This window comes from Rhagoletis pomonella, unplaced genomic scaffold (assembly GCF_013731165.1).
Source record: "Rhagoletis pomonella isolate Grant_MI unplaced genomic scaffold, Rhpom_1.0 Rhpom_scaffold_00007, whole genome shotgun sequence".
NCBI classification, from domain to species: Eukaryota; Metazoa; Arthropoda; class Insecta; order Diptera; family Tephritidae; genus Rhagoletis; species Rhagoletis pomonella.
In genome coordinates, this window is record NW_023458561.1 from 53,555,085 (window position 1) to 53,582,568 (window position 27,484).

Sequence of the window (27,484 nt, forward strand, 5' to 3'; positions counted from 1 at the left end):
AACAATTTCTGGCTTTCCAACAACACAACAGTTTGATGTCCGCTGTATTTGCTAACAAATTTATTTCAACAGCTGTTTATGACGTCTGGCATCTGGCAGCGCTTTCTTTTTAACACGTGCGGTTTGTTTAGGTTTCGTGTTTCATACTGCCGCTAATTTTGCAAAGAAAATAAGTAATTGCCATGGTTTTCTTTACCTGTAATCATTGTGGCGAATCTGTGAAAAAGCCAGCTGTTGAGAAACACTACAACACAAAATGTCGAGGTGCAACAAAAAATGTATCCTGCATGGATTGCCTTAAAGACTTCCATGCAGAGGAGTATGTAGCGCACACCAAATGCATAACAGAGGCCCAAAAGTACTCGGGTAAAGATTACGTCCATAAAGAGCCTAAAAATAGTGGAGCAAAAAAACAGGAAAGTTGGATGGACATTATACGTGCGATACTCGATTCAGACGATTACAAATTGAGCGAACATGCACGTAGCGCATTCCAACGGTTACAGAGTGTGGACAACGTACCACGAAAAAAGGCGAAATTCCAAAATTTTGTAAAAAACTGCATGAAAATGCCAATGCGTTTGGCGGAGGAAGTTTGGAGCGTGCTTGAAAAGGAGCAGGAAAAGATGAAGTCTACGAAGCAACAAGAAAATGTGACGCCTGTTGAAGATAGACCATATCAAAATGGAGTAAAACGCGATACATCTATAGAGAATGGACATGTGGAGACCGCCAAGAAGAACTCAAAAAAAGATAAGAAAACCAAAAATAACGAAGGAGAAGTGGTCGACGATGCAGCTAGTGAATGTGCTGAGCAAGCTAAAAAGAAATCGAAGAAAAATAAAGCCAATGAAGCTGAAGTTGCAACTTTAGGTGATATTAATGGAAATGAGCAACCTCCGAAGAAAAAATCAAAGAAAGCAAAGACTGAAACAGAAGAACTGATTATAGGAGCATTGGAGACAAACGAAGATGGTGGCGATGCCCCCAAAGAGATCGGACAGGAGGAGACAGCCAAGAAGAAATCGAAAAAGAATAAGAAAGCCAACAAAACAGAAGTGGTCAACAATTTAGCTAATGAGTATGCTAAGCCAGCTAAAAAGAAGAATAAAGCAAATGCATCTGAAGCTTTAACTGTAGCTGATATTAATACAAAAGATGCTCCTCCAAAAAAGAAATTAAAGAAAGCAGAGTCTAAAACAGAAGAAGTAATTCCAGCTGATGACTTGAATACAGATACAACATTAGGGGCAAACGGAGATGGTGGCGATGCATTTGAATGGAGCGCGGTTATTGACAAAATCGCGCGAAAGAATGCGGAAGGAATTACTGTGGAAAAATTAAAGAAACATGTACTGAAAAAATATGTTTCTAAACTTGGTGTCGAAGAGCTAACGGAGAAACAACAGAAAAAATTTGAGAAAAAGTTTGGGAAGAATTTGAAGAAGTCTTCATGCCTGCAGCTTGAAGGCGAGACCGTCAAAGCGTGTTGATGTCAGAAAAACTCGATTATTTTCCAACTGTTACAAAGTAAATGTAATTTTTAAAAATTTTAAGTGAACACGGACTAGAGCTAAGTATTTTGTATTTTTAAAGAATTAATGTCCAAAAACGCAATTACATTTGATATGTAATAAAGAACTTTTGCATATTTACACTCTACCTTAAAAAAAAGCTAATTGTTTGTATATAAATAATTGTATGTGAGTACATATATAATTATGCTCACATACATGTATTAGAATACTTGCATTTAAGTACATATGTACATATGTGCACATGTGTTTTAACATCTGCAAATCTGACCAGCATTTAGCGCTCAATGCCACTATAATTCAAATTTGTTGTGGTTAATAAATTCTTTTAAAATTTTCTATTTGCAAGCTATAAAACCATTCAGCGTTGTCCGAAAAATTCAGTATTATTTGGAGGAAGAAACCATTCGGACTTGCGTTAAAATGCGTTTTAATACACTTTTCTGCATTTTCGGCTTCATTACCATGTGGCTTTGTGTGAACGCAGCACCAGGCATTTTACATCATCATCATCATGGGCATCATGACCATCATATAGTGCTTGTTGAGCATCCTGTTGTAGTGGTAAAGCCGAAAGTTGTACATCCTGTAGTTGTCGCACATCCCGTGATAGTTTCGCATCCCGTAGTGGTATTGGGCCATCATCATCATCACTCGATACATTGACCTGTGGAGCATTAATAAACGCAACTCTGTTAACTGGACATGGAGAATGTAAATTTTTAAACTTAAACAACCTAGGAAAATAAATCGCCTATTTGAAAAATTTTCGAATTTAAAGCATTCGTTATTATACTTTTCTTAAATTTATTATTATGCCGAATTTCCACTAGGCATTGTGCATAGGCAACTGGCTCAGTCAGTGGGATCGTCGGTTCGAAGCCTACTGAAAAAAGTCTGATGAGGAAATGTGGTGATTTCCGAAATAGCTATCACTTCTACCGTGTTTTCACATCATTGTTGCTTTTCCACAATACGTTTTTCATTAAAAATGGCCTCAAGCTCATAAAAAAAAAAATTGTTGAATATAATTGTATTAAATTTCGAAAAGTGTTTGTAAAAAGGTACCAGGTATTCATGAAATTTGTTATGTAAACATCTGTGTCCTGAACTAGACCCGAAATGGTCCCGAAAAAAGCCCAGAACTACCCGGAAATGGTGTATAACTGTGTTACACTCCGAAATAGCCCCGAAAAAGTCTCAAAATGGTTCCGAGATGGCCCCGAAAAAGTCCTGAACAAGACCCGAACTAGTCCCAAAAACGTCTCGAACTTTTTTGTGTAAACATCTGTGTCCCGAACTAGCACCGAAATGGTCCCGAAAAAAATCCAGAACTACTCCGCAAAGCGTCCAGAATAACACCGGAAGTGTTCCGGAAAAAGTCCCGAACTGGGCCCGAAAATGTCTGGAACTGGTTGCGAAGAAGCTCCGAACTAGTATATCAACGAGCATTTTTGCTAGAACAGCTGCTAAAGTTTGTTTTCATTTGTCGTACATCTGAATTTGTCTTGGTTTATGCGTTACGGTTTACGCAAATTTTTTTCCCATACAGGAAGCAATGATGTCTACACATTAAAAAATGTTTAAATTAATATTTTTTTTTGATTGTTAGAAGTATTCATTGACCGTCATAAATGAAATTTAGAAACTTCTCACAAGCCTCCACAGAGCTCAATCAGTTTTCCCATCAATATGTTCCCATTGCCATTTATCTGTAAATCTCAGCTATAAATACTTAAAAGCTCCGGTGATTTTCCGCCCATTTTCTGACAAAATTTACAACTCAATTAGCAGCTAATCGAACTTAGCAATCTATAGAACATAAACAAAACCGTCTTCTATTCGAGTTGGATATTTAAACGCATTTGACACATATTCCGATTCGTTACGCTAACGTACAATTTCTATGGACATACAGTTAGATCATATCTGTAGCAATTTATGTTTGCGACATTACATAAATATGTACATATGTACATACATTACATATGTACATATGTACGCTAAAAAAAAATAGTATAAAATAGGACAAATCTACCCAGTTGACTGTTAGTCAGAACCAGGTCGCGAAACTATTTACTTTCTAAAGTGTGAAACATTGAATTAACTTTACTCCTCTCATTTTCATCAGCAATGAAGTGGTTATCGTTGTTCTTCGTTTTTGGTCTGCTCGCCTTGATCGGTAGCATGGGTTCGTTAGCCGCTGCCGAGCCACATCCTGAGCCTCGTGGACGTCCGGCCACTACCTCACGTCGTCCGCCCACTACAGATACCAATGAAGCCGGTGAACGACGCTAGCTGCCGGAGGATGTGGATGACGATGAGAGTGCAGCTAGATCGGAGTATTTCGATCGAAAGGAGCCCTATAAACCTAAACCGATGAAGTGTGCAACGCCATTGAAAAGGGGTCGTCGTAAAATAGTTGTACAATGTTATGGTGATGAGAAGTTGCAATATGTTGAAATTGTTTTTGTTTAAATTAAAAAAAAAAATTAAATATGTTTTGTGATTTTTTCATAACTGCTAATCAAAAATCGAAAGCGTTTTTTATTAATTAATGTGTTTGCTAAATACATGTGTATGTACATATGTGTGAATATTTATTTGCACTAAATAACAAAAGTTTATAAGCAGCATGGAGAGAAGTTGAAAAAGCTTAACCAATTTTAAGTTTTCATATAGTTTTCGAGATAAGAATCTTTGTATTTTTTAAAAAAGTAATAAGTTCTGTAAGCACATTGTAAATATGGGAAAAATTCTGGGAATAAATCTGAAATGTACAACAATTTTTATTATTTTTTCCATTTTAACAGCATTTGTTGCCGAAATTTCATAAGAAAATATGTCATTTAGTCATTACTTCGAAAACAATGTTTAATTCCGAGTAAAACTAGGTGCCGTTTATTAAAATCAATAAAAAATTATAAAATTATGACAACTTAAACTTTTTCTAGACAAACTCCTGAAACCGCAAAATGAATCCAATCCAAATTATTAAAATTTTCTGCGAAACATCATGAAAGTCATTTTGGAAAAATCTTTAGAAAATTCATAACTTTCGAAATTGTGTCTTGATTTTTGTAACTGGTACCCAGTTTTACTCGGAATGAAACATTATTTTGGGAGTAATGACTACAATATACTATTTTCGTTTGAAATTTCGGCAAAAAATTTTGCCACAGTGGAAAAAGTAATAAAAATTGGTGTAAATTTCAGATTTAATCCAAAAATTTTTCACTTATTTACAATGTGATAACAAAATTTATTATATCTTTAAATAGTAGATATAAATAGTCGTCTTTCCAAAGACATGTCAAAACTTAATATGGGTAAATAAACAGACTGGCTAAAAAATGTTTGGTGCGGGAAGCTATGTAAAAATGGTATTTTAAGAATAAGTCGAGAATTTGAGGCGAAAAATCGCGAATTTAAAATTAACATAATCATTTCATTTTGGTAATTTTAAATTCGCGATTTTTCGCAAAGTAAGAGGATTATTGCAAAATAAAGTACAGGGAAACAAATATTATCTGGATCTCTACCAAAGTTCGAACCTGTCTTGGTTATTCAAAAGAAAAGGTTTTTAAGTGGCCCACTTGACGTATTTTGATGTAATTTGAATTTAAATTTTTTATTTATTAAATTTTTTTTTCAGTCACTGCTTTACTAAACAATTAATATCTCAGGCCCTATATCGAGACACCCTTTAAAAATTTGTCAGTTAAATCTTTGATATTCACTCTTTCACATATATTTTTTGCAGATTTTTAAAAACCTGCAAACATGTTTTTTTAAGCAACTTTCTAAATTGTTCATTAACCTACGTATGGAAAAGTGGACTTACAAAAAATTAGAAATCTTTTAAAAATCTCTGACTCTTTGTCATTAAAAAAGTGCTAATTGATTTTTTTGATACAACCAATATTTATCGAGATATGATGTGAAAAACAATGGCTTACGGCGGGACACCTAATATTTTTGTTGTTGTATAACTTTTGCAATTTTTATTTTTTTACATTCCTCGCATTTTGCCATATCTTAGAGGTATTTCTTCATTATACTCAATTTATATCAAAATCTAAAAAGAAAGAAGGGGGGGCGGGAAGGGCTCGACCCTATTAAGCTGGCATTTCAGGGTACTATTTTATATATATATATAAGGAAAATTTGAAAGTTAGGGGGGGAGAGGGCTCGAGTACCCCCCTTCCCCTACCTGGCTACGCCCATGGATGGTAGTATATTAGATCAGCATCCTAAGCATACCCCCAAAATATGCGTAAACATATTATAGTATCCAATTGGTGTTCTGGTTTAGATCGAGAGTACCAATTATGGGCAGACCGTTCTGCACTTGATATCTCCAGTATGTTCGCTCGTTTCCATTGTCTTCATATTTATTTGTAAGCGTTTATCTATATCCATGCCATTATACTGCTCAGTTCCTCATTTCATTTTGTGCCATATATCATACCGAAGGATCACAGAGTGTGGAAAATAAACTTTTTTGTGGCAAAACCGAGAACAGAGAATTTCTGCATTTATGATGTTCTTGTATCCAAAAATTATTTTTCATCTATGCATCTTTTGAATGTCGCTTAGTTTTTTATCGTCATAATGCTTAACCACAAAAAGTATGGGTCGGACTATAACAGTCAACAGTCCCACAAGTTGTCGGCAGTGCAATCTAATCTGCTCAATTAAAACAAATACTTAGTTAGACCCTCTGAGATTAAGGAAAACATGAGTTTCGCCCACCTGTATCCTCTCGAAGCCTGCCAGTCATTGCTTAGCGAAATATTTCTGACGGTGACTTCGATGGCCGAGGGTGGGAGAGCTATAACTGCTTTCGGACCGAGGAATACCTCTCTGACCAAACGGTCTGATACCTCATTATCAGGTACTCCCAAGTGACCTGGCAATAAAAGTTCGTTGTGTTTTCCTAAATAATTTAGTTAAAAATTTTACATTTCCGAACCAATCTGGAAGTAGTTAGAGGGCTGGACAACGCCTTGAGTATAGCTTGGCTATCACTACAGACACGTAATTGAACAGTTTATATATTTCCAAAAGCCAACCTCAACCACGACTTGGGGGTCCCGGTTATCGCTAACGAGGATCTGTCGACTGGTGCAAGACGGTATATCTTTGCTCAAGGCTGAGCTCCCGAAGTTGGACTGTACTCGGACTGCATAAGACGCGCATCGTCGAACGCTGAAGACGACACGAACTTGATGACTGGTAGACCCTTACGTACGGGACCTCAATCTTCCTCAACCTCGACAAATCCAGGAGCGTCTGTTCCCTAGTGGGGCTGCTCCATGGTCTGCGTCTGACTCACATTGGGCGGCAGGACCATTTGCACCTGGCAGTAGGTATAAAATGCAACCCAAGACCCAAACAGTTAATTGGTAATGGACTTTAACTTTTCACTCAGTATGTCGACAATATTTATTAGACTTATCTCACGGCATTGACGCAGGATAACATCTTTTTATGAATTGGAATAAGATTTAAATTTTCGGGTTTTAATCGGAAATAATTGTGCTTAACAGAGCAAATATCTAGGAATACAAAATACGTAAACTTATTTATCATCCAGACGAACTTTTGCCCCATTGCTGACTGGGCTGACTTATCGGTAAATCTTGCCCACAATTACCTTTTAAATGGAATAGTATACAATTAATTTATCGCATTTCATATATACATACATATGTATGTAAGAAACGATCAATGAAATATTCTGCGCAGCCGAACTTTAGCTTGAAATCTGTTAAGGCTATAATTACAATTGATGACGCACAGCTGCGATCGGAAAACCCCCTGGTAAATCCCAAAATAAAATTTGTACTAGCAATAAAAAGGGCAAATTCTTTCGCGTGCTAAATAGTTACAGCTAATTAAATTTATCAAAAATAAAAACTATAATCTATTACTAAAGTAAATGTAATTCTGCAGAGGCGTGACAGATGCAAAAATTTCATTTAAATAATCTCTCAGTGGCCTATATAAATGTGAATATAAATGAGTCAATAATCAATTGGTAGTGAGTGACCAGCGCTTGACTTCCGAATAAAACGGACTACAGTTTCTCGTAAAAATATTACAGTTTCTTTCTGAATTTGCAAAATGCGATCAACATTTCTAATGTTGCCACTTTTATTGTTGCTGTGCTGGAGCAGTGGTCAAATGTTGTTGGTGTCCGCGACTAAAAAAGGAGGCGGTGGATTGGGAAAGAAAAGTACTGGTGGTGGTGCTGCTGGCAAAAAGTGTGGATAAACATTGCATTCATGCAAAGTAGATTTGAGGCTCAAAAAATTATTAAAAAAATAAAAAAATAAAAAAAATATTTCTGAAGAATTTTGATCAAAGTAATTTTCAAAATGTATTGTGTTATTAGAATATTGGTTCATGGAATTAAAATTTGAATCAAAAAAGTATAATATAATTTTTGTTTTAATGAGAAAAGTTAAGGTAAAGTTGAGAACGACGCTATGGTATGGTCTCTTTCCAATATTCATTTGTATAAAAAATCGTGTGTTTATTAACTTGAGTAACGGGTAGTTCTAGCCTTTTCCATTTATCTTTATCTTGTGGTGAATTCTTATGCTCCTAGTATGGTTCGTTCCTTTGGCGTGAGTGCTAACCGGCCAATGCCTGGTAAGATCAACGTTACTAGCATCACAGGAAACCACACTGGCGGACTAGTGAAATCGCCTACCTTAGGATGTCAAGTAGGGAGCCAATCAATACAGTAAAGCGAAATGGTTATTGGCCTGCCTACAAGGAATACTTAAGGAAGTTTTAGGGTGCCATTAGGAAGGCCCAACAGCACTGCGGAAAGAACAGTCGGAAGGCAATGGATTGAGAAATGTGCTGGTAAAGAACACGGTGTCTCCGATTTAAATTCAGAAGCCGAATGGCGACTGGACGTCGGCACGCGAGGAAACGCGCATTTTTCGGGGTGCACTCAAAAGGCTAGGCTGCTATTTTCCGATAAAAAAAACAAAAGAAAACGCCTTTTTTTGTAGCCCCTCTCCTTTGTGCGAAAACATCAATGTCCACACCACAAATCGGAGGAGAAGTTCAGCCAAGCACTAATATACTGTGTATGTGTCAAACTATTATTATTATTTTTACTCTAAAACCCAGCCTCTCAACAACTACATCGGTTGCCCATTAGCAGCAGAGATATTTAAAGAGATCAAAAGGGTATACTGGGCCAAAAGGTCCTTCCATCCCTACAAATATCCAGGTATGGAGGAATTTATTCCTTTCAAAACTCTGGCGACTACTATTTGCTGGCCAAAAGTCTGGAAGTAACCAAATTGATTTGAAACTTGGTGTTGGGGGTTTTTGAGGTCACTGATTTCAAATATGATGTCAGGTTTTTGAAATTGAATTTCAAAGTCACGGATATACATAGTATGGGTGGAGGTTAAAGGGATAAGTATATCAGAAAACTTTATGGCGGATGAAGAGGCAAGAAAGGGAACCTTATTGCCTGCGTCCAGACTGGTGCATAGACTGATCTGATATAATATCGGGGGTTATTACAGACCACTGATAGGTGGCAAGACACGCTAACAACAGCCGAAATGACTTGTGTCTCAGCAGTCGCGATGTAGAGGAAACCGAAAGTGTAGAATATTATCTATATCAGAATTAGCGAGGGCTTGCCGATAATCCGTCCACTATTTTCTTGAGTGTCTGCCTGAATTAGGTATAGTAAGCAGCGATGATTTTATGACCTTAATCCATACGATGAATTCGTCTCACTTCTAGGGAAAAGAAAAGGGCCAAAGTGTGTCTCCTTCTAACGGTGGCTGCGGGCAGCTACGATAACATACTTACCTACATACCTGTTCAAAAAAAGTTCTTTACTCCTTAATCAGCTTCGAGTTATAAAGGACGTCACAGCCATAATAGCAGCTCCGCTCTCCGGGAAAATGGCAAATTAAGTTCAAACACCATTATGCGAGAATTCTCCGCATTCACGCCTCGGCATGAGGTCACTGTAAACAGTCATAATTTCGAGGGAGCAAAGGAAACAATAAAGTCCGCTCGAAGAGAAAACTTTAAAGTCCTTCGAATAAAATCCACACCCGATTACTTAGTATGACATTATGCACGTCCGATGAGTCTTCTCGTAAAAAAAAATGTTTACGGACGATTTAAGGGACTTCGCATGTTGTAAACGGCAAAACTACCGATGACGGAATAAAGAACCATATGAGCTATACATGTCTTGGAGCCTCGACACACTAGTCTTTTCAGACCGTCTGACCAGACCAACATACGAAAATACATTAGTCTTTTCAGACTATCTGGAACCGGCTATGTACCTACATATGTCATATACGGTACATAGTTGTGTTAGTAAGATATTTTTCTGTGTGTGTGTTTCAGACCGTAGTCATACCGCATTTTTCACGGTCTGAAATTGCTGAGGTAAAATACTACTCTATTCCCCCTCTCGCCCATGAAAAACCCTTTTCAGAGGGTCTGAAAAGATTAGTGTGCCGAGCCTCTTGCGAATGGAGGCAATCGCTTCAGCGTTCAAAGTATTCAAAGCGGTACCCGCTGGTGGTGGCAGAGGAAGAAGGCCTCTTCTGCAATGGTAAAACCAGTTGGCTTCACTTTGCATATGAAATTGGGTGTCAGTTGACGATATCGTTTGCGGATTCTTCAGCAATCAAGTGGATTACAAGGAATTCTCGACGACGTAGATATATTAGTCTCGTGAACTTCCCTTTCATTACTTACTCAACGAATAAAATAATATTAGTAAGCACCTTTCTTCAATAAATTGTTTTCTTATTTTATTTCATATTCAATAGAGTTGTAATCATTTTTGCTTAACTAGCTCATTGTTAATGCATACATTTATACATAAATATATATCGTTTGTTTTAATTTAATAGTAAATTCATTCATTAAATTTACTTGACTATACATACATATTTTAAGACATATGCATTTAATTTTAAATATTTTTATTACAGCAATTTAGTTAGAAAATAGTAAAAAATACTTGATTTTCGTGTGATAAATTTTACGTTTAATATATCGTAATAGAGATTTTTTTGTTCTCATTTTTACATAATTGCATGCCAACCACAGATTTACATAAATACAAATTAATTTTAAGCTAAAGTAAAAATTGAGAATATCTACAACTAGTGAAAAATCTGATTATATGTATTGTATGTATGTGTGTAAGTGTGTAAGTATGTGCGAGTATTTCTCTGTTGCCTGTAAACGCTAACAAATTTAATTTGGTTTAACTACAAAAAGTATTCTTGCTTAGTGTAAATTTAATTAACACCCGATCTTCACTCATGTATACACACGTGTAGCTCTGAAGTGGATGTATGTGTGTATGTATGTAGTATGTACTTATATTTGTGATGTGATGATTTCTTATTTTTATGCACATATTTTAATAATTTATTTTTAATTTCAATTATTTATTGTTCCTTTCAACAAGTTCTCTATTTTTTTTCTATCGATTACACCTGTGATTTCCATTACTCATTCATGCTTAATTATGCTAATAAGCTGCAGTTAGTGCACATTTGATTTGATTCAGCATTACTGCTACTAATTACAGTTGTGTCATTGTCACTTTCAATTTTCCACCTTAACATTTTAATTGCATTAATTGGCTGTCGACATGTGTTTGATATTTTTTGCTATATGTAAATATTTTTTTTTTTGTAATACTCGTGTACTTGTACATTTTCGCAATTTCCATACTTTTTTTTTTGCCAGATTGAGTGCTTGTAATTAGTTTCTAATCGCATTACAATTGTGTTTCCAATGGCAGCAACAGATTATGTCTCTTTTCTATTTTTATGTGCATAAATACATACATACATACGTATTATGCACCTAAATATGCATGTATCGTAACAACAAATGTAAGTCGTTGGATTTTCTGTTTAATTTTTATTTGTGTAAATAACTTGCAATCGGATTTTCGAATATTTACTTTTGATGTTTTCACATTCCTGGTATGCGAAGTATGTATGATTTTACATGGGATATAAAATGTATTCAATTTTTTGGTTCGTTAATGTAATTAATTACTTTTATAGCTAAATACATACATATGTACAGTAAGTCATCATTTTATTTAAATTTTTCAGCGTTTTTTCAAAGATATTTTACGCTAGTGGTATAATTCTTCAAACAGGTGGGCCATTATTGTGAGCTTGTGATACGTGGGAGTTTCTTTGATTTTGATGACTTCGGGAGTCATGTTCGCGGGAAGATGTTTTAAATGCATATTTGCAGAAATAAATTACACTTGCATATTTTAAATAAACTTTTACATAACATAGACGTTTTTCTAATTACATAAATACATTAAAATAGCTACTCTGATATACTTACCCTTACTTACTTGAAACTAGTTGAAAAGTAATGCAGGAGTAATGCAGACGAAACCGGGAGATTGTTTTCTTTAAACAACAAATTTTACTTTGAATACATTTTCCTTCTGCACTTCACAAATAATTTTTCTATTTGAGGACAAATGAAGTTATGTCTGACGGAGTTCGAATATGGGATCACCTACAGCAGAATATGTAAACATATGATATGTAATAAAATAAAGTAAAAAAAAAAGGAAAATATTTTGTTTTTCTTATTGATATTATGTGTCCTAAAGTAGTTAGTTACAAGTTAGTTGGCATCAAATGCAGAGGTAGCCACCCTTGACTATTTCGCGGCCATCGCCATAGAAATATATGTAGTTAGCTTTCCTCAAAGAAAATATACCGATAACAGTAACCTTTAGTTCCTTCCTAATCAACTTCAAGTTAACTTACAGTTAGATACATTTCCCGTAGGGTTAGGGCTGACAGAATTTGATTATACAGCAGAATAAATAAACAAATATGCAATGTTAAATAAAGTAAATAAATAGACAAGTAAACAAATTTAAAAAAAATATTATTTTTCTTTTTGATATTTTGTGTTTAATGCACATTTCCTGCAGGGTAGTTATTGCTGACTACTACATGGAAGTGGTTAATGACTTTTTCATATAGTACTTCAGTGGACGTTTTGTCATCAGCGCCCCCCTTCATGATATGGCCATGCAAAAGTCGTAAGTGCCCTCTGGAGAACATGTCATTCAGTGAACATAAGTGTCACTTACATGACATGTAATGTAGAAGTCGTTAAGGCCCACTACATGACACAGCGTTTAGTAGTAATAAGTGTTGCAAGGGTTATAAATGTCCTCTGGAGGACATTTGATACACAAGTTACTGCTCATATTTGGCGATATGTCATGAATTTGTTAAGTTGGAAGAACAAATCGTAGTTGAAAAAATTATCAGAAATTGATAGCAATTATGAAATAATGTAGAACGATACAAGTGTTATATTTTGTTGTGTGAATAACGTTGCCGCGAAAGAACAAAACGGGAACAAAAGTATTGAGGACAGTTTCAAAGGGAACATAATGAAAACAAAACGTTCGGAAAAGTTCTCAAAAAGAACAGACTAAGAACAAAACTCCCGAGAAAACTCCAAGGAAAATCGATAATAGAATAATAGTCGTTTATCTACTACTAGTCGACACTAGCTATAGAGGTGAAAGTCTTGAAAACTTAACATTAATAATGAGAGGGACGTCTGCGTGCTGGAATGAAAAATCGTTTCAGTGGAACCAGTGCTGAAAAATTTCGTTCGCGAATAGCTCAGAGAAAATTGTTACCGTTTTGTTCTCTGTCAGAAAGTTCCTGAGACTTAAGTTCCCGAAGTATTCTTCGAGAAAAAGTTCCTTAGACTTTTCTTCCCGTTTTGTTCTTCGCCAGAACGTTCCCGTAACTTTTCTTTCGATTTTGTTCCCTTAGAAAGGGCGCCGAAACAGGGTTTTGTTCTTAAATAATTCCCGTTGTGAACGTTCTCGACAGTTTTGTTCTCACTTTTGTTCTTGTAAAAATACTCCGGAATGTTTTTTCTCATTTCGGTTTGGCTTTTTAAGCGTTCTTGGGAACAAAACTTCGACACCGACATTTAGTTTGGATTAGACCCTTTATTGGTGTCAAACGCGCTTTCATTATATCATAATAACTAACCAAATGTAGATTACTTATAACAGAAAGCTTAAAATTTTTTCATAGCAAAAAGCTGCTAAATAGGAAAGGGGTGTATGCATCGACCTTCATTAAAAAACCAGGACAATTTAAGTGTGGACCAGGGCACCAGGACAACCAGGACGTCTGGCAGCCCTATGCTAAGGAAATTTCTTGTGCTTTGCATTCCTTATATAAATATACGTATATGTACATGCCTTTAGAAATTCACAAAAGCACCATTAGCCAAAATGCCATCGATTTCCCAGCTGGTTTCGGTTAGCTATTTGCTACTTGTGTAAACTCATACATTTCCAAATATAATTGCAATTACATATGCTGCAGTTTTAAACATGAATATGTATGTATGCAAAAACAAATGTATAAATGTATGCATGTATACGTACTTTGTATGTACATAAATATGTTGCAATGAGACGGCTGTTTTAGCTAATAGAAAATTATATTTGCTGCAAAATGTATGGTAATGAATAAAAACTACATACAAATTCACTTAGGCAAAAATGTTCATACATATGTATGTACATATCGATGGTCCCCTGCAATAACGACACAACTGAGTTATATAGTGGAATAGGTTTATAAATAACAATATTTTATGCTTACTTCTTACTAATCCGATAGGGGCGCAGTTGTGCCATTTGTAACAAAACCGAAATCTTTAGAAGAAAAGTCATAATTTGAAAGTTTACAAATTTTCTCTTCCTAATGGCTGAAAATTATCCGAAATAATTACGTTCCAAGACATATTATTGCTAAATTACGAAACACAAAATCTTTAATTGGCTCTACTGAAAAATATGAAATTTTTAAATTGTGTCGTTTCTGCAGAGGACCATCGATATGTACTCTACGCAATCTTAACATAATTGCCCAGTATAATATAAAATTCCGAATTAATGCTTCCAATTGAATGCAGTCTGCAGTGAATCAAACCACAATACAGATGAAGCATCTCTATATTCATAAGATTAGTAAATGCTTTGCAGCTGGCAAAGCTGTGAGCAAATGAAGTGAAATAATTTCGTAGAGCTAATGGAGTGAAGCATTTACTTAAACAGGTGCAGAAACTTTTGTGCAACATTCGGCTAGAATCAGTAATAACTAATTGTGTGAAATTTTCTAAGGTCTCTGAAAGCGAATTGATCTACAAGTTGTTAAGTAACAAAAACATCAGATTAATATTTGTATATTAAAAAAAGTCATACACTAAATCGACGGTTGAGATGGCTCAGAACGCCCCACTTCAAAATTTAGCTGATGAACGTCCTATGTTAGAAATTGTTTCAAAAACGCCTTATTTCAGAGTTTGATTGAAGGGCGCCCTATATCAGAAATTGTTTTAAAACTGGCCTTATTCTAAAAAATAAATCAGCTTTACATAAGGTTTATAAATTGAAAAAAATGTATGAAAACGTCATTTTATAAAGCTTTTTAAAGCTACTCTATTTTTTATGAACAAGGCCATAAGTGTATTATTTTTGTGATATTTTTATTATAAGTTGACTGTTTCATCATATCTCAAAATTTCAAATTCAAAATTAACGTTTTTGGAGATTTTATACGACAATTAATTAATAAGCTTGACAAAGAAAAAATGTTTAGTATGGGTAACAGAAAACTAAGCCCCCCAAAAAATGGTGAAGATATGTATGTATGTGTCCTTCTATGTATTTTTTGTATACAAACTATATGAATTGATCAAACCATGGCGAATTTACATATATAAGGTTGTCTTGTTTCATCAGCTGCGAGTAGCGTTTGATTGTCAAAATTTTGTATTTTGCTAGTGAATGAGTGAAAAGGGAGAGTGTTTGTATTATTTTGTCGGCGCTTTTCATTTTGGGAAGAATAGCTGAAACTTGACAATGGCCTGTTAAAAGCAAAAACAAAATACAAGCAATTGTTGTATTTGTTGAATCGATGCCGCCTTATATGAATTCGCCTTGGATCAAACCATAGTTGCGTTTTCACACAAAATTTAAATTTTGTAGTAATTCCCTTTATTATTAAATTGCCGATACATAATTTTGATGCCATTTTGGAAAAGATTTCCAATTGGCGTAGTGTTCAGTAAATAGGTAAATTTAAAATTACCAAAAGGATTAGTTTGTATTATACATTTCACGTGAGTGTGTGAGTGTAAGCGTAATGTGTACGTGAATGAGTATTTTATGGTAGATAAACAAAAATATGAATAATAATTTTGAAATGCCACAATAATTTTCATTATAAATATTTATGTATATTTGTATGCCACAAAAGGCGCGTGACCCAGATACATATATGTACTTACAAACATTTTATGTAGCGATTAACAATGCATGAGTATTTTAAAATAACTCACAATAATTCCATATAACTACATAGTTTGCTTAAAAGTACTTTTCCTTTATATTTTACCACATTATCTATCCCTTTCCCATCTTCATATTTATAACTACTAATAATATATTCTGTAGTTATTTATTACTAGATAGACTCGTATATGTATGTATGTATGTAAGCACGCATTCGACACGTCTTACATGATAACTGATTCTCATACAGGTGAACCGGAAGAACCTGAAGCACAACCGACACTACTACCACCACTATGCCCGCTACGCAAACCATCATTACTACTGCCCATACTGCCGACACTTTTCAGGGTTGCGGTCGTCACTGGTGTTGCGCACGTTGTGACTGCTCCACCAGCTGCTATGCTACCCACTCCAGTCGACATGCCGCCAATATCACTAATGCTTTTCACACGTCGATGTTGCTCGTACAAAGCATTTTGATCTGTTATTGATTCAGCGGTGCTGCTGCTACTCACAGGAGGCGCACTAACGCGGTGTCCAGGCGGTGCGTAGCTGAAGATGTTGCCGCTGCCGCTGCCACTTACGTGTGTTCCCAGACCAGGGGCTGATGAGGGCGGCGGTGGTGGTGGTGCAGTTGTAGGTGGTGGGAAATGATGTGAGGTGGTGGGGTAGAGCGGCGCTGAGTGCGGTGGGTGACCGCCTATAGCGGCGTAAATTCCTCCACCACCTTCGGAGCTACTATACGATGGTGTGGGAGAGGTGGAGTTGCCGAAGGATGAACGATCCCCAATGGAGCTTCCGCTGCGTGATGATTTTGCATTGAAACGGAAGGCTTTAGAGAGAGAACTCTGTGGTGGAGAGGGAAGGAAAAGAAGATTGAAAAACATTGTTGAGATAAGGTGGATATGAAATAAAAGACAAATAATTAGCAGGATTTAGTACGTAAACTGAAATTAAGGGGTTTTTAGAAAGCATAATGGAATCGCATGCAATGTATGTAACTGTGAGTTCAAGTTGAAAGTTAAATGTGGACAAAAAAAAATCTATTGAAAGGAATTTAAAATTATTAATAAAATTTTATTTATTAACTATTATAAAAGCTTATTATCATTGGAAATATTTTCGTAGAATATATTAACCCATTAGCTCCCGCCTGAAGGGGTTGTTTTGACCCTTGAAATTGTGCTTTTGACGAAATTTCGTAACTAACAAGAAAAAATGCTAATAAAAAATACAAAATAGTTTAAAAAAAAGTGCGAAGCAAAAAAGCAACACAACATTCTACTAATCGAATTATGCATTTAAACCCAAGAGACATTGCAACTCACCTGTGATCCTTTCCATGCCGATATCTGCTGAGCACAGAAGCGGGAAAAGAAATAAGAATGCATACATATGTATAAAAGTTCAAATAGTTTTTAGCGATGGTGCAAATGAAATAAATATAAAAAAAATATTGAAAAAAAACCATTAAAAGTGATTAATTACAAACGAGACAAATTTGCGTTAAAGTGGCTGCATAATTTCCACACAGGCGCAGACAAGCACGCGCAGGTTAATTTATGCGCACACACAAAAGAAAAAAAAACAGAAAAATAAGTATTTATATTAATGCATATTTTGCACCGGCGACATTTCCTGCGGTCATACGTAGGAAGGGCAATGCAGCCGGACGTTCTGTGGAATTGCTACATATACATATATGTTAGTATTTATGGCTGAGTAAGTTACACAACCTGGTTTAAATTTATTACGTTTATGTCGGGCTGCCAATTAGGAAAAAGGAAAACTTTTATAATGAGTTAAAATTTAGATTTTTAGTCGCCGCACAGTGGGCGGAGAGGCCATGTTTTACGCGAAAAAGCGATATTTAAAAACTGTCATAAAGTAGCCGGAATAAAAGTATTCTTATTCAGAAATGTCCAACGAACTCAAAACGGATTAGTATTAGTGATTAGAATTAAAAAAATTAAAAAATGCAAAATCCAATAAGGCATCGGAAATTAAAAACAAATCAAACCTAAATAACTTTATTTCAAAATGAGAAAACTGAAGTTTTTGAAAAGACGAATTTCGTATAAACTAAAAAAGTCTTAAAAATACTGTTGGGGTTCTTTTGGCTGAACATATATGTACATAGCAGGCGGCCACAACTATCACTAATTTATAAATATAATTACTGTTACATTTTTTCATAATTTGATCATAAACTCATTTTAAAAATGTTCCCTAGAATATAGTTAATCAAATTTTGGTAAACAAATATTTTGTGTTACTCAACTGAAAATGACCGTTGATTTGGCAGTTGTCAACCACAAAAGCTTATGTGATACAAAACTCGAGATCAGTGAGCCTTAAATCCTAGTACGTTTACTTATTGGGAAATGCTCCTTATTTTTAGAGAAACTGACAGCCCCTTCGACTTTTGTTAACTCTTAACGTTTTAATTTGACGTAAAATCGTGAGTAGCGTGTCTAAATCTGTTATCAGTAGCATCTTACAAAATATTTGAATATTTGTTTATTTTTAGTAAAATCAACACTTTATTTGACAGCTGTCGACTCTCAAAGTTTTAATTTTACATAAAATTCGTGATGAGCATGTCTAAAAACCTAATCAGTGGCATTTAAAAAAATGTCTTATTTTTAGGAAAATTAGCGGTCCATTTGACAACTGTCAACTGTCAAGGTTTTAATTTGATTTGAAATTCGTCATCAGCATGTCAAAAAACGTTTTCAAAAAGATGTTCTTAATTTTAGGAAAAAATTGGCAGTTGATTTGACAGCTGTCAGCTGGCAAACTCTAAATTTTATAGCATATTCGGATTCAGCATGAAAACAATACTACGATCCCGCAGTTTTATTATAATCGTAACAGCTCTTCTAATTTTTCGCATAAAACATGGCTTCTGCGACCACTGTGCGCCGGTGAACTCTATATATACATAAAATCAGGGCTGCAAACCGGTTTTGAACCGAACCTTCGCCTTTTTCGGGCTACGAACCGAGCCACGAACCGATTTGTTTTTATTTTGAAATGCCGAGACCGGCCGGAAAAACCACTCAAAAAAATGGTTCTGTTCGGGTCGGTTCAAAACGAGAATCCCCTAAAGCATTTTTCAAGTTTTTTAATACACAGCTTGGGGCTAAAAATGCAACCCGTATAGTAAAACTGCAACCATTTTTAATATTTCTTTGACCATAGGTATCTTGTACATATGAAGTTAAGGCCTCGTGTGAGCTTCAGCCAAGGTTTCTTAAAACTTTTCTAATTTCACTTTGATAGCGTTGATTTTAAATTATTATAAAAAATTGTCCAATATAAATACATAGTTTGTATGGAAGAAAATCCGTGAAAATTGTTAAAAATCAATTTAAAACTGAAAAGATTTTCCTAGAAATTCTTATAAAAAAGTTTGCAGTTTAGATGAAACTGTGCAGAATATTCATAAAAAAATAAATATTAAATAAAAGAAAGAAAAAAAGCCATAGCTTTACATGTAGATATTTAATTTTGATCTCAATAACAAAGCCTTTAATTTTTTTACTATGGATTTGTCATATTTTTGTAATATTTGAAATACTTGGGCATAAAGAAATTGATCCACTTGAACCGAACTGAACCGCGATTCAGGGACACTCGTCAGCTTTTTCTAAGTGGTTCGAATCACTGAACCGAACCGCACCAATTTTTGAAGTCGGCTGCAGCCCTGGTTTAAATAACGGTTTCTTCTTTTTCTTTAGCGACGCTAAAATGGCACCAAAATTTAATTTTGGGTCGTAGATTACGGATCTGTGTACCGTTTTTCTAGACAAGGTAATTTACAGAAGATACATATTTTCATTTTAAGTTTACATTAAATATGAATGAAAATAATAAAACTTTAACACGACCAGGTACGACATGGCGCATGAGCAACATCCTTACAAAAAATTCTTTATTTAGCCATCGATTTTCATCGATAGTCGCTGGATTTACTTAATACAAACGAAAAAAATACGAAAGATTTTTTATTTTCATAATTTCCATGTTAAAGTTTGAATTTTTTTCAATAAAAATGAGAGTATTTTTGCAAAATGACATGATCTAGAAAAACGGTCTTCTGCTTACAATAACTAACGACCCCAATATTAAGTTTACGTGTGTCGGCAATTTCTTGTTTTGTGTAATTTCAAAAATTGAGATTTTCCCTACAGTGTAATTTATTTTCCACATCTGCTACATTATTACGTATACGTCAAGTAGTAGCACGAAGCTCGTTTTGCGGCTGGCCAATTTTTTAACCAATTTAACTCTTTTAATTAATAACCTATTTACTTTGCACTCATTACAGCTCATGAAGCATGCATCCTTATGTAATACGCATACATACGCATAATACTATTTTTACCGCATAGCCGGGCCCTTTACGCATGTATGCAAATGCATATGTAAATATTAAAAAATCCAATTTTACATATCGTAAATGTCCTTCCCGCATAACGTTAGTCCGAGCTCTTGTTGTCATTTAACATTTCATTTCATTCAATTGTACCCAATTAACTGTTAATTTAATGTCATGAAATATTCGTCTATACGCAATTTACATGTATGTGCAGACACATTTACATGCATAGCATAGCATTGCACTGCGCTATGCCAGTCCTTTTTATTGTCACTTACCCCCCACGTACAGCAGTACTTTGACCATCGAAATTTTTTCACTTATTTATTGAAACCAATAAAGAAACTAAGAAAATTACCCTTTAGATAAAAATATCACACTGTGTGTATGCATTATTATTAATTTATTTCACTTACTCAGAACCATTTAATTTACTTAGTTAATTAAATTTGCAATATTTTTAACGTTAAATATTTTACATGTTTATTAATTCACCATTTGATTGATGTGATTTTTCTTTTAGTTTTTGTATTTGGTTTTGATCTTTTTCTATAATTTGAAAACGTCTTTCTGTGCTAACCGATTTATTTTATAAATTATTATTATCCCTTCTGGAATATCAGCTTTTTTATTTTATTTTTATGTCGTCATTAATATTCTACTCTTTTGCGTGTGATTGACAGTATGCTAATAATAAATTCAAAATAATTACTCGAATTAATTCGTATTTGTAATTTAATCAAGCATACCTAATTTCAACGCCTAATTGGCTTTCTTTGTTTTATTTTAATGTTCTGCTCTTTAATTGCCTGGTAATTTGTATTTGCATTAGCCAGCGGTTAAATTCATCGACTTAACTTTACGCGCAAAAAAAAAATCAGAAGCTTGTTTTAGAACAGCAATTCCCCTCGCATAATATATGTAGTTATGTGTTTTTCTATTTAAATTCTGATTTACATACGTACATAGATAATATTAATTTCGTTAACTGAAAGCTTTTTTCGGAACTTAAATAGATAGTACGTATATTATTAAGTAGTTTAAAAGAAAAAGCTCCATTAATAGTACTTTTGACTTTGTTTCTTTAAAAATATCGCCGAAGCTTATTGAACTTAGCAATAAAAATTTTTACTAGTTTTTCAAAAAAGTTATTTTGGTTTCTAGGCCAAGTACTTGAATGCGTTGTTTCAAAGCCATCAAGTATCATAGTTTGTAGATACATATGTATGTTCCTATATGTGAAGATATGAAAAGTGAATTTTCGGAAAGCGATGTCGAATAACATAAAAGAAGGAAGCCCTAATGCTTTTCGTTTCATATCTACCTCATTTTCAGTTGAACATACTTACAAGTTAATCATGAAGCGTATATTGAATGGCTAAATAAACTAACTAATTGTTAAGTTAGAAGCCGACAAAACAGATCAGAAATATTTGCAATTGTATTACAAGTAGAGCCTAATAAATATTAAGCTCAGACAGAAATTTAATCGTTCTGCTGCTCGATTAGCTAAAGTGATGGAAAAGTTGGTACAATCGTACTTTTATTTAGTATGAAAATCCAATCGGTACAAACACACCCTTTTAGATACACTTGTAGCATAGTCAAGTAGCTTTTCGGGAAATCAATTCTTATTTTTATTCACGTTTCAACGCTTTTTCTGGTGTGGGCAACTTGTCCAATGGGGAGGCTTTGTGAAGAACATACCAATGATACAAAAGGGTAGTCAAAGTAACATAGCTGAGTTGATTATTTCGGACAGACAGATAATGTTTCCTTTTAGAACGTCAGATCGAATAACTCGGAGGAAAGTGGTTGTTTAATGGGAGTCTAGAATATGTTATCGAAGGGGAAGGTTATCCTGATATTTGCTTTACTATAGATACACCTTAGGGCGGGTCAATTTGTATGGAAGATTTTTACGAATGTGCGCGCACAGAAGGAGTCTACGAGTAATTTTAAGCAAATTTATCGAAGAAAGCATGGGTCTAAAATCAATTTGGAGTTTGCCAAATTGCCAAAATAGATTTCTTAGCATTTTGCTGTAGTGTCGTAAAGAAGTGCTTAAATTTTGTATAAAAACATGCTATAAGGGGGTTTTTGGTATCTTTTTCTTAAAACTTCCACCATAGGGCGCAACAGTAAAAATGTTCACATTTTCTTCTAAGCCTATTTTCGCAATTTGCAAACTCCAAATTCATTTAGACCCAAGGTTTCTTCGGCAAATTTCCTAAGAATTATACGTAGAGTTCTCGATTGCTATACGTACATAATAAAAAAAGGAATGACCCACCCTAATATACGTATAAAAATACATATGTACATTTTAGGTGCAATTTGAAAATTAAATTTTCCATCCCTAATGGAATATCAGCTGCAAAAGAGGACCAGAAACAAACAGCTGGGGAAAAGCCCTGACTGTTCTCTGAGGCTTTTAAATATTAGGAGCACAGCTTTCTCCTTGAAAATTGTATCGCCTTTGGATCATAAAATTGATTGCGTAACTCGCAAAACCATCCGATAATAAGGGTGACCACTGTAAAAAGTGAAGAATTTGTCTCATTATGCTGATTTTTTAAACCTCTAAGCCTGTGTTGTGAATCTGAGCGTTATTTTGCTGACATATTCTAGCAATTTTTGATAAAATAACTCTAAGCCTTAGGTGGATTTTTGTATCAGAATCTCATTTTTGTGCTAAGAGCAGATAGCGGGTATTGAATATAAGCCCTCGATTTTTTAAAATTGTCTGTGCAACTAACATCCGAATTATTTTGTAGTTGCTAGCTAACTAAACTAAAATAATACATTTTCCAGCTGAAGTCCATCCTTTTTTAATTGATCGACAAATCGAAAGTTGAACACATTAATATGTGCGTATGTACGTACATATGTACATATGTTTGTACATCAGGGTGCATCACTCTACAAATCAAAACCAATCGGTACTGGTATTCGAGCGTAATTTGTTATATTTAAACACATCCGCCACCATATTTCGGAAAAATATTAAGAACTACGTGAGCCGGACCGATTTGAATATACCTCCAAAAAGAGATTGTTTTATAAATAAAATTATTTTTTAAAAATATCTTTACCAAAAAATTACCGCAGATGATAGAAGAGTTTAAGCTTTAAAGGTCTGCATAAAAATATTAAAAAATTTTAAATTTTAAATATAATGAATTTCATAATATTTTAGTGAGGCACCCTAAAGTACATACTATGTATGCTTCTATTTAAGTAAATGTCTACTCGGCAAGATATTCTTTTTTTCATATAAGCTTATGCTTGTATTTGAGCCTTTGGGATGAAAGTGTGTATGTGTCTGTTAATCTCTACATTTTTGTCCGTTCAACATGCAACATTTGAATGACAACAACTAAATCCGACTACATAGTTAACAGATAAACTTTTCCAAATAAATACATATTTGTTTCAGTGTGTGTTATTGTGTTTATTTAGAGTAAGTAATCTAATCGTAAAACATACATACATATCATTGCATGGTTGGAATGTTGAACGAGAGTTGTCAATAAAAATGTAAAAAAAAAATCCGATTTTCTAGTTGCATAGGAATTAAAAACGAAAGGTCGACATATTAGGTGTTAAGCTTAGTTTTAAAGTATTGAATAAGGCTAAATTTCTAAAAATGCATCTAAAGCAAGCAATGGACGGGGCAAGGCAAGGAAAGCGTGAGCTTTGCTACGCCTACCACAGCTGTCACGTAAAGGAGACTCCATCGCCGAGTACCGTCATTCACCCTGTGGACGAACGTCTAGCCACAATCCGCATCAAAGCGAGATTCTTAAACATCGCTCAATCGTTCCATAACAAGACGTAGGGTCCTAGACTGCCAAATTGTTTTCTCACAAATTGTCAATGTATTTATTTAATCCGATAGAGCTTTAAAAATAAAATTCTCAACTTTTTTGGTGTCGTTTTAAGGTATGGCAACCCTACGAAAATATTTACATGGTGCGTTCATTGGCACTAGCAGATTTATCGTGTTGTTTAATAAAAAGTCGCATAAAAATTATATAAGGTGTCTTCTTTCTTTTCACTAATTTTCTTCAGAAAGGTTTTTTTTGGAAAAAGTGAAGTAAAACGGGATGTGTTTTGAATTTTAAAATTTTTAGTTAAACCCTTTTCAAAATTTTTTAAAGTTTTTCTTCCAATTATCGCCTATATCTGAGGATAAATGATCTGAAAAGTATCTCGGAAATGACTGTAATGGAAAACAACAAAATTAATTCAAAATTTAGCATCTTTTCAGTTTCTTAAATGATATTTTGTTCACAGGTTTATAATTTTTGCAGTAATTATTAAGAAAATTATATTTTTTTGGACGTCTTCCTGAGCCAAAACCACAATATTTCGCCAATGTTGATGCAGTTTCTTGCAAATGTTTTACAAATGAGTTAATTTTTTAAACATTCTTCTTGCACTTGTGACGATAGTTATCTTTACGTTTGATCAAACAAAAATAATAGAACACTGGTAAGGCCGGAAACGTTTTAAGTTCCCCGTAGACAACATCGAAATTTTAACGATTACTTAGGGTATTTTTTCATTTGTTTAAAGCAGGGACCGATAATAACAGTTATTGATGAAAAGTGTCATTGAAAAATTCACTATGAAGAAAATGCTCTACAACTATGTGATACATACCAATCGATCTCGTTTTCAACCGAGAATCAAACTTTAAAATAAATTTGTAATTATAAGTTTGATGCAAAATTAAAAAAATAACAATTACTTTTGATTTTTATTTTATAAATCCAAAATAACAATTACATTTGATTTTTATCGAAGTAATCTGTAAATAACAGTTATTTTTTATTTTTATATTATATGTCTTAGATAACAGTTAGTGAAGACTTTTATTTAAAAAAGTCATCAATAAAAACCAGTCACCGACTTATATTTTTTAAGTCATACGTATAAAAGTCATTATCATTTTTCGCAGTTACGAAGGTGTTGGAGAACCAAGTTTACTACGACTTATACAAATGACTTTATATATATATATAAGAATGATTTTAAAAATAAAAGTCAGTGAGAGATTTATATTGAGGACTTTTCTAAATAAAACTCTTTAATAACTGTTATCTAAGCAATATAACTTAAAAATCAAAAATAACTATTATTTGCAGATTATTTAGATAAAAATCAAATATAATTTTTACTTTGGATTTATAAATTGAAAATCAGATAAAACTGTTACTTAAGGAGTAATTAAATAAAAGTAAAAAAAATAATTGTTAACGAGCGATTTTTTTAATAAAAGTTGTAACTGTTACGGTCCTGATATAAAGTAATTTTTTGATAGTTTTTAGATCATCAGAGCCAAGTCCTGTTCATAACTTAAAAACATTTTTTTTTTGTGTGTAAGTATCTGGCTTGAGTGTAGTAGTCTTGGATAGGGTTTCGATATGGATGCATATAAAACGTTAAAGACAACAAAAGCTGCACAGCATTGCGGACTAAGTTCAAATAAGAGAGACGAATAAACAGCTGATTAGTCAAAGTATTGCTCAAGTACTATGTTCTTTAAACATTCGTCTACAAATAATTGTTTTTAAGCGCAGTTCAAGGCAATCGATTTCTTGCGGTTTAAGAGATGGTAAAAGAAGTCAATTAAATGAAAATGTAAATATAAGAAAACCATATGTAAGTATGTATGTGCCAATAGATTATTTTGCGAATAAGTAGTTGATAGTTTAACATACATATGTACATATACATATTTAAGTACATACATACATAAGTGAGTATTTAGCTTTGAGACTTACCCGCAGTGCGCCATTGGAGCGGCGATCAGTTGTGGCATAGTGTTGCAAGCCGCCCGGTCCGGTAATCGGTACTATGCCGCAACCGGAGCGTATGCCCTGGCCCAAGGTCGCTCTAAATACAACAGTACAACAACAGTGCGTGACACATTCGTTACAGCCATACGAAAAATAATTGAATGTCGATTGTTTGTGGTTTTGTGATAGTTTTTTGTTGTTTTGTTTTGGAGTTTTTCGATTTTAATTTTTATAAATTATTAATTTTGCCGTTTTGCATTTTGACACAGTTTCATATTGGTTAGAATAAACGTTTAATTTTGTAGGTGTGTGTATAATTGTGTTAGCATTTTTTGCATTGTTTTTGATTAATTGAATTTTAGGTTTTTTGTCAGAGGTTATTCGTTTTACAGAGAAGCACACAGATTAAAAAAAGTTACACATACACAAACAGAAAGTTACAGAGCGAGTGGCATAGCCAGGCGGAGCAAGCATGTACGAGTTTGTATGTGTGGGTGGTTGATAGTTGTTTTAGATGGTAAACGCGGAAAATTTTGTTTTTTGTAGGTGTATATGTTTTTGTATGTTCGATACGATTCGTGAGTTGATTGTTTAGTTGTTGATGTTTTTTGTTTTGATTTTTATTGCATTTTTGGTTTCAATTCAATTCGATCCGATAAGATTGCCGGGCATTTTCAGTGATGTTGGTATGCGGCCCAGTATCGGTAGTAATGATTATTGTGGTTTATTGTTTTTAGTTGTTCATTATTGTTATAAGATTTTGTTGATGTTGTTGTTGTTATAGTTGTTGTGGTTGTACAGACAGCAAAGACAGCAACAAGTTGATTAACAAAGTTGTAGTTGCAAAAGAAAAGAAAACACATAAAACGAAAAAAAAGAAATGCAAATACACATAAATATGTAAGTATCAAAGTTTTTCTTCAATATTTGTATTTTTTTCTATAAATATAAAATGGTCGGTTTGTGTGTATGTTTGTACAAGTGTGCGCGTGTAGTGGTAACTTTAAAGTTGCATTTATAACGATTAAGGAGCGCAATTCAACGCCAACATCAAAGTTGTATGTACATACGAATCGAATGAAGAAATAGAATTCACATACATTGCATAACAAATAAAAATAACAAAGAAGAAGAACAACAACAACTCCAGAAAGAAAATCAGTTGAAAAAGACTTGGACAAACTAAAAAATCGGAACTAAAAAAATACATTGAACTATACCAAATACACATACATACATACGAACATAGAGAGAAGTAATTGCAAATGTAGTTGTGTACTATAAAGAAGAAATAAAGTGAAATAAATGGACGCAAGTTGAGAAATAAGGTTTGCTAAAAAAA

The 27,484-nt window shown here is 34.0% G+C and overlaps 4 protein-coding genes across 11 annotated transcripts in view; 3 read left to right on the top strand and 1 right to left on the bottom strand.

Annotated features, from left to right (window-relative positions):
- The window catches only part of LOC118743066, a gene marked incomplete in the record, with an annotated part of 55,285 nt that overhangs the window by 16,697 nt on the left and 11,104 nt on the right, over nt 1–27,484 (top strand).
- On the top strand, nt 82–1,656 carry LOC118743067 (cell growth-regulating nucleolar protein). Its single transcript, XM_036475556.1, has one exon. The coding sequence runs from the start codon at nt 183–185 to the stop codon at nt 1,491–1,493; it is 1,311 nt and encodes a 436-aa protein (XP_036331449.1). The 5' UTR covers nt 82–182; the 3' UTR covers nt 1,494–1,656.
- On the top strand, nt 3,655–3,994 carry LOC118743070. The gene has a single exon (XM_036475559.1). It carries the CDS (start codon nt 3,669–3,671, stop codon nt 3,831–3,833), a length of 165 nt encoding a protein of 54 aa, XP_036331452.1. The 5' UTR covers nt 3,655–3,668; the 3' UTR covers nt 3,834–3,994.
- Nucleotides 16,119–27,484, bottom strand: part of LOC118743065 (kazrin) — a 152,892-nt gene continuing 141,526 nt past the window's right edge. For 4 of the 8 annotated variants that reach the window (XM_036475548.1, XM_036475551.1, XM_036475547.1 and 1 more), the window contains 3 exons: nt 26,128–26,239; nt 17,280–17,306; nt 16,119–16,799 (listed from right to left, as the gene is read on the bottom strand). In XM_036475548.1, the coding sequence (XP_036331441.1) occupies nt 16,191–16,799; nt 17,280–17,306; nt 26,128–26,239 (748 nt within the window). In that variant the 3' untranslated portion in view covers nt 16,119–16,190. The remainder of the gene's footprint in view (nt 16,800–17,279; nt 17,307–26,127; nt 26,240–27,484) is intronic. The other 4 variants (XM_036475552.1, XM_036475550.1, XM_036475553.1 and 1 more) reach the window with 3 other exon arrangements.